The 8063-nt window shown below is 35.7% G+C and overlaps 1 protein-coding gene across 1 annotated transcript; it reads left to right on the forward strand.

The window, feature by feature from the left end:
* Positions 1-356: 356 nt before the first annotated feature.
* Positions 357-4832, forward strand: LOC107301134 (general transcription factor IIH subunit 2-like; the record flags this gene model as incomplete). The annotated part of the gene is made up of 6 exons (XM_015830397.1): positions 357-464; positions 861-924; positions 1522-1625; positions 2802-2904; positions 3425-3464; positions 4418-4832. Coding segments are annotated over 6 exons (539 nt in total), but the record flags the coding sequence as incomplete, so codon positions are not given.
* Between the last annotated feature and the right edge of the window lie 3231 nt (positions 4833-8063).

Raw genomic sequence — 8063 nt, forward strand, 5'->3', positions numbered from 1 at the left:
CATTTTCACTATTCCCTCTGTGTACAGTTCTCGTATGTATTGGCTAGCCCAGGGGTAGGCTACCTTGACTCTTTTATGACTCGTGGACTTCAACTCCCAGAATTCCTGAGCCAGCATGGCTGGCTCAGGAATTCTGGGAGTTGAAGTCCACGAGTCATAAAAGAGTCAAGGTTGCCTACCCCTGGGCTAGACCAAAGGAGAAAACAGCATTTGTCCTTTTTAGAGAGCTTATTTACTTGCAAAGAGTCTTCTTTTAAGTCTATAGGACAGTTCTAGCAGGCAATTCAACCAAGCAGCGGTTAATACATCTGCTGGCAGTGATTGCAACTTCTGTTGTATTATTTTCTGTACGGCAGGAACCTACCACGTTATTTTAGACGAAAGCCATTACAAGGAGCTCCTGATGCATCATGTCAGTCCACCCCCGGCCAGTTCAAGTTCTGAAAGTTCTCTTATTCGAATGGGTAAGAATTTTGTTACTTCTAAGAGTTCAGAATTGAACATGTAGCATTTCTGTAAATGTTCGATGCAATTCTCTTTATGTCATTGTTTTAACATGACGCGTGCAGGTCATAGTAGGGAAACCTAGAGGTAAAATTCTGTCATGTCTTTTTTCTTTCTAGGTTCAGCATGCAATGTCTCAATGGTAGCTCCTTCTACCATATCAAATATGTAGTCATGTACGCCAAGGGTAGTCCTTTATTTTGTTAAGAAACAGCTGTATTAAAAGAAGTTGCATGCTCCTGTTCATTGAGAATTTGCCCAAATTGGAACATTTTGGGATATTATGTTCTATATCTTGTCTGAATGCAAACTTGGACAACATCAATCTTTCTAAGTATTTCTTTTTTCTTACATAGGCTTTCCTCAGCACACAATTGCGCTAATGGCTGACCAGGATGCAAAACCATCTTTTAGCATGGCGTAAGTAATATGTGATTATATATTACATACTGCATTTTATAGGGCACAGTCTTAAGGTTTGCCACGCCATTCAGTAGCTTGTGTTACATTTTCTACATCTTATCTGTATGTATAGGCAAACTCAGTCTTGCTTTTTCAGCCACCAGAAATAGGAGGAGGTGATGTATTGAAAACGGCAAATACATTTTTGATACAACTGTTTCTGCATATTTTAAAATTTTAATCAAAATTAGCGTTCACTAACACTTTTTTTGTTCATGCTAAAAGTATTAATCAACTGGTCTTTTTAGATGTACTAATTGTCAATAATTCAGTTGCTATTTTGTAACTGGAAATAATCCTGAATCATTTTTAGCATTTTATCCATTGCAGGACACTGAGATTTTCCCTATAAAATGTAGCATAACTGCTGGAAAAATGCAGTATAAAATGGAAGCGCTTAAAAGTCATGATTTCTTTGATGTATGGCAATTTCTGTAAGAATTAATCATAATATTATTTGTAGAATCTTAACATATCTGCCTTTAATTTTGTTCAAATAATTCAAGTACATTCAGGAAAAAAAGTATTCAGGAAACAATATGTGTTTCTATACAGGCATCTGGAAAACAGCAATGACCCAGGCCTTACATTAGGAGGATATTTCTGTCCCCAGTGTAGAGCCAAATATTGTGAGCTCCCGGTGGAATGCAAAGTGTGTGGTGAGTATCATGGCTTTTATATTTGTCTACCATAAATGAAACATAATAGCATGTTCTTCTTTTTTGTTCTTATAGTTAAAAACAAGAAGGGATAAAAACTTGTTCTCACAAAGTAGTTGCAGCATTTTCACTATGATTAAATAGCACTTCCTCCATCTTTCATAAATGATCTATATCTCAGTTGCTTCAAGTGTGTCACATTCCCTAGAAAATTATATCTTTAGGCTGTTACATGGGTCCCAAGTAGGCTGCTATTCTTATGACTTACTTAGCAATTAAAAATCCGACTCAAATATAGTTAATCTACTGGAGTCTGAACAGTGGTTAAAGATTTGTTTAAGGTAGAAGCAATTTGTTTACAGAATGAATACAAAATAGTTTCAAGTAAGCAGTATCTGGGAGTACTACTATTACAAGAAATTAACAATGTAAAGCTGATTAAAGTTTTCTCCTGTACTTAAAATTGCCGTTTATCTGATGCTTCATTAATGAGTATTAATGCCTAAAGCATTCCTAGCTTATTAATATTTTGCAGTTTAGCACATTGCTAGATTTGAATGCAAGTATGTTTTGAGATATCTGAATGAACTTCTATAGTTTTAGGATTATAATTTTATTGTCCTACTTTTTAATGGCATGAATTGAGATTATGACTTAATATTTAATAGTAATATACATTTCTACTATACATAGTATTTAATAGTAATATACATTTCTGTGTAAGTATTTTAAATAGTACTTTAAACATTGCTGCTGGTCTATTAAAAAGATAGGTTTACTGGAATGGGAAGTCCAAGTGCACTTGTATCTGCCATGTTTCATTAGAAACTTCAACCATTCCATCCCTGTGTGCAGGATTTTTGATAACACCTGAATGAATTAATTCCACAATTCACTATGATTGAAATTAGACTCAACGAAATAAATCATGATAATTAATCACAGACTTTGGATTGTCTGTGGCTATTCTGTTACGACTAGAGTTCAGTATGCAAATGATCATTATCACATTTTTACTTCAACCCTTTTAAGCAATTAGAATAAGACCTGGGACTTAAACTTATTCACTTGCAATGTTACATGGCTAAAAATAAACTTAAAACTTTTATATATTGGACATACTATTTTGGGATGAGGAACAGAGGTTTGAATATCCATAAAACCTATTTTATGCAGGACTTACACTAGTGTCTGCACCACACCTGGCTCGATCATACCATCACCTATTTCCTTTGGATGCCTTTGAGGAAGTCCCAGTGGAACAGTATATGGGGGAAAGGTATGTAAAAAATACTTAGGATTCTGTATCCAAACCCAAATTTTGTTCTTCAGCTAAATGATATATCTTTAATGTTTTTAGTTAAGTGCCCCTTGTTTAAAGTACAACATGTTCACTACTAAGTAAATATTTCCAAATTATTTTTTTAGTTTATGATAAGATTTCTTTTGATTCTTCATTTATTACTGTTTCTTTCTAAGAGTAATTTAAGGTTTGAGGCAGAGTTCCAAATTTTTGGTATACAGGGGAGGGCCTTTTCCTGCCTTCTTCTAAGGCAGCTGAATACAGTTCCTTGGATGGTGTGAATCCCTAAAGGGCTGTTCACCTAAAGAAAACTTTGTTAATTTTTTTTAATGGAAATCATTGTATTCTGTTTATGTATTTTAAATAACGAGATTATACGGCATTATTAATGGCATTTACAATAGCAGCACCAATCTTCTTCTAATTATAGTAGTAAATTGGAAAAAGAAGATGAATACATATTTCCTAATAGAACTTTGCAAATATTTTTAAACAGGTATTGTCAGGGATGTCACGGAGAAATCAGAGATCATCATGTAAGTATTTATTAAATTTAACCTATAAACTATTCCATATATTATGTCCTTGCAAATAAACATCTTTTGGGGAGCTTCATATGTATATCACATTAAATTTTGGGCCTTAAAAATAATTATTTTCAGTCTTAGTAATAGTAGTAAGGTTGGAAGGGACCTTGGAGGTCACCTAGTCCAACCTCCTGCTCAGGCAGGAAACCCTATACCATTTCGGACAAATGGCTGTCCAGTCTCTTCTTAAAAACTTCCAGTGTTGGAGTGTTCACCACTTCTGGAGGTAGGTTGTTCCATTGGTTAATTGTTCTAACTGTCAGGAAGTTTCTCCTTAGTTCTAGGTTGCTTCTCTCCTTGCTTAGTTTCCACCCATTGCTTCTTGTCCTGCCTTCAGGAGCCTTTGAAAATAGCTTGACTCCCTCTTCTTTGTGGCAGCCCCTGAGATATTGGAACACTGCTATCATGTCCCCCCTCGTCCTTCTCTTCATTAAATTAGATATATCCAATTCCAGCAACCGTTCCTTATATGTTTTAGCCTCCAGTCCCCTAATCATCTTTGTTGCTCTCCTCTGTACTCTTTCTAGAGTCTCAACATCCCTTTTACATCGCGGTGACCAAAACTGGATGCAGTATTCCAAGTGTGGCCTTACCAAGGCATTGTAAAGTGATATTAACACTTCATGTGATCTTGATTCTATCCCTCTGTTAATGCAGCCTAGCACTGTGTTGGCCTTTTTGGCAGCTGCAGCACACTGCTGGCTCATATTTAGGTGATTGTCCACCTTGACATTGGAATAGACCAGGTTTCATTACAATTTAATAAAATTATTGCTTATATTAAATAGGATATTATCATTTGCTTAGCAAAATTTCAAAGGGCATACAAAGGGCATTGGTAGTTTATTAACAATGCTATGATGTGCTAATATGTAACTTTTAAATTTCATTTTTCCCCTCAGGTCTACATCTGTAAAGTCTGTCATAGTGTATTTTGTGTTGAATGTGATCTTTTTGCTCATGATACCTTGCACTGCTGTCCAGGTTGCATTCACAGCCATCCTGGTCCTCCCTGTATTTGATGCCTCTCATTAAATATTACTTCTTGTACATTCCTCTGAGCAGAGAATCTTCACCAGTTATTGAACATCTTCAACAAATTAGGTTAAAGAGAAAGATAAGGAAGATGAGTCACCTGAAGGTGTATCTAAATATGATTTTATGCACCATTCTATAATGTATTTAATGGACACATAATTCGGTGTGTTACCTGTATTTGTTTTTGCTAATGTTCTTTTGGAATAATATGGAATAATGTGCCAAATTTATTTTGAAAATATTAAAATGGACATGTGCACTTAAAATATGAATCTTATTTATATGTTGCTTTTCTTAAATATATTTTCTGAAATTAGAAAGGCTATAATTATAAAGGCTATAATCTGACACTATTAGAAATATTTCATAGCAGTCATTTTTATATACCTGTATATTATGTCTGGATTTACAGCACATGACATTTCTTTTCTGTGATAGCCCCCTGTGCATCTTAGCTTCCTTTGTCCATTCCATTAAGTATAGGGAAATGTTGAGGTAGATTCCAGATAACCAGTGTGCTTCCATTTCAATAATTTTAAACTACTACGTATTTTGCTATGACATTGTTTACAGTTTAAAGATGAAAATTTACAAATGTCCAACTCTTCTTTAGCTTCCGTAGGCAGAAGAGAAAGTTGCCTTCTATAAGCATAAGTTCTATTTAAAGTGATTTTTCTATGTAGAATATTTTATTAGAGATGTAATTTTAATTAGTGAGACTGGGAATATAATTTTAAAAATTACTCTTAAATCTGTTAACAAGATCTGCTAATATCTAGAATATCTCTTCAATGACATCCAAAGCAACTCATAGTGATACTAAAATGATGACACACGTGATTATGTAATTATTATGTATAATGTGAACTTGAGGTGAATGTACTTATAATCCTGCCTCTTATTTTCCCATAGCAACCCTGTGAAGTGGGTTGGGCCGAGAGAAAGTTATGGGTCCAAAGTCATCCAACTAGCTTCCATGCCTAAGTCAGGTCTAGAACTCATAGTCATCTAATTTCTAAGGCAGCACCTAAATCATTACACCAAACCTGGTGTAACTTTGTATTGGGGAATTGTTATGCATTTCTTCAGACTTGGTTTAATATCATTGTTCTGATCGACAGAGACAAATTAAGCAGAACTCCGAGGCTTGCAAACTCCTCAAAGAACATGTTTATTGATACAGAGTATTGGTACTTCAAAAGTGAAACCAAGTCTGAAGAGATGCATAACAATTCCCCAATACAAAGTTAAGAAATCCCACCTCGAAACTATGTAAGCAACTATGTTTCCCCACTCAGCCTGTTGGCGGGCTTTTTATGAAACGCTCAGCCCGCAGTCTCGGGAGCAGCCGATGACCTTGGTTCCCATGAGAGAAAGTCCGAGAGAGAAAGTCTGTTTTGTCTAACGCAACACCTGGCAAACCCCCTCCCTCCGTGCTATGTCGCAATTAGGAATGAGAAGGAAAAAGATGGCTGCAACCATGCTCATTCTAAAATTGACACCTGGCTGTCATGGAAATTATATATTTATATCAGGCATCTGGCTTAAGTATGTAAATTGTGGCAGTTGCATGATTACATTTCTGCACATGTATTAATTTGCTCCTGCTGCAGACACCATTGTTGCTTTGTATCCATCATACCTTTAGCTATAGTTTTAGCAGCAAAGCAGATGATTATTTGCAGAAATGTGTCGTCTAATTTTTTATTGTAATTTATCTAATCATATGTTCTGTATATAAAAAATAAAACCTAAATATGCTTTATTTTCATTTGGCATGTCCAAGTATGGCACCAGTCACTGTTAAAATCCTGCTTTTGTTTTCAGAGTACATAAATAGTACCCAGCTCCAGTGATTTAGCAATCAATCATTCAAGCAAGCAAGCAAGCAGTATACTATTGTTGATGCTCCCAATAACTATTGGGAGACTTAAGGCTGTTTTTGTTCCATGCCCTGGGCTGAATCCCAACTGAAAAGGATCTAGATTAGGATTTTTCAAACAGGGCTCCAAGGAACTTGGGGTCCACAGAAATAAGGGGAGGGAAATCTGTTTGCAAGAAACCAAGAAGAAGAAAAAATGAACTATCCTGTCCCGACTTTTGTGAATGCTCTGTGCAGGAGACAAACTGGCTGCCTTTCCCACACTAGGCATACGTACAAAACTTGATTCTCTGCCTGCCACCAAATTCTGACACACATTCCTAACTGCACAAGAGCAATTGCAGGAAGTCTTTCCATCTGTCTTCACTTTCCACATTGCAGACAGTACAGTCTTTGTGTCTATGAATCTGTAAGTCCCGAAGGGGCCCACTTGATTATTACACTTGACATCTTGTGCACACCTACTTAGGTATAAGGCTTATTGAGCTTTATGGGGACTTTAACAAGATTTGCAAAGACAAGAAAGGAGGAAGATGTGTGCCTAAGGGGCTTCAGCTAGGTATTCGCCTTCCATTAATCCCCATCCTAAATATATGCGCCCTAAAGTATATGTTTATATTTTTATTTTGTTTTTCTATTATGCCTAATATCTTTAAAATGAACATTTTTTTAAATTATAGATAATTGGCTACCAGACTGGTACAATATCAGATAGTATACAAAAAGATGGGAAAAAATAAAAATTCCAGGGCTGCTGATATTGCTGCTTCTGGCACATTTTCAGAGATTAAATTTGACTGATTTCATTAGCATTTCTTTCTTCAGAATTTATGAATATCTGAATATAGCTTTAAAACAAATATCCCAAATTGCTAGTCGAGCACTGAAATCTGATATTTTTGTAAGACAATCTGTACACAGCAAAAAAAAAAATGACCATAGAAGTAGGTTAAATCTAGATTACATCTTTGCTCCTTATCTTGAACTTTTATCCAAGGAATAGCAATTACATTGTAATCATTGAAACTAATTTATTTGGTTAAAACATTAACACACTCTCTGATAACTGAAATTCAAGTTTTATTTTTGTTTTTGGCATTTATAATCAACAGTTTACTTTTCATTTCATTAGCAACATTAACACTATAGCTCTTGGTCAGGGTTCCAGGAATTTTTTAAAGACATTCCGTGGTTTGGAAAAGTTTGAAAACCCCTGATTTAGACAATCAGTTTCATTTAAGAATCTCTAAATTCCCATCCCCCACTCCACCCCCCCACCCCCCCAGCAATAAAGTCATTCTTACCCTAGATCAGGGGTAGGCAACCTTGGCTCTGGGAGTTGAAGTCCACGAGTCATAAAAGAGCCAAGGTTACCTACCCCTGCCTTAGATTTTGCTACACAAACTGTTCTGGCCTTGCTTTTGCTTTCCACAGATACATTTCTCAATTGAGGAAGTCTTATTTTTTCTCACTTCCTCTTTCCTGTAAAGTTTACTTTTGGTGTGCGGGCTGAGAGATCCTTTGTTCCCTGAAGCAACTCATTTCAACAGTCCATAAATCAGGACCTGGAAACAGGTAAGTTCCAATGCTAAACTGAACTATCAAGAAAGAAGAACATTTGAAGCTCA

This window comes from Protobothrops mucrosquamatus, unplaced genomic scaffold, assembly GCF_001527695.2.
Source record: "Protobothrops mucrosquamatus isolate PMUCROS unplaced genomic scaffold, P.Mucros_1.0 scaffold10173, whole genome shotgun sequence".
Classification (NCBI taxonomy): Eukaryota; Metazoa; Chordata; class Lepidosauria; order Squamata; family Viperidae; genus Protobothrops; species Protobothrops mucrosquamatus.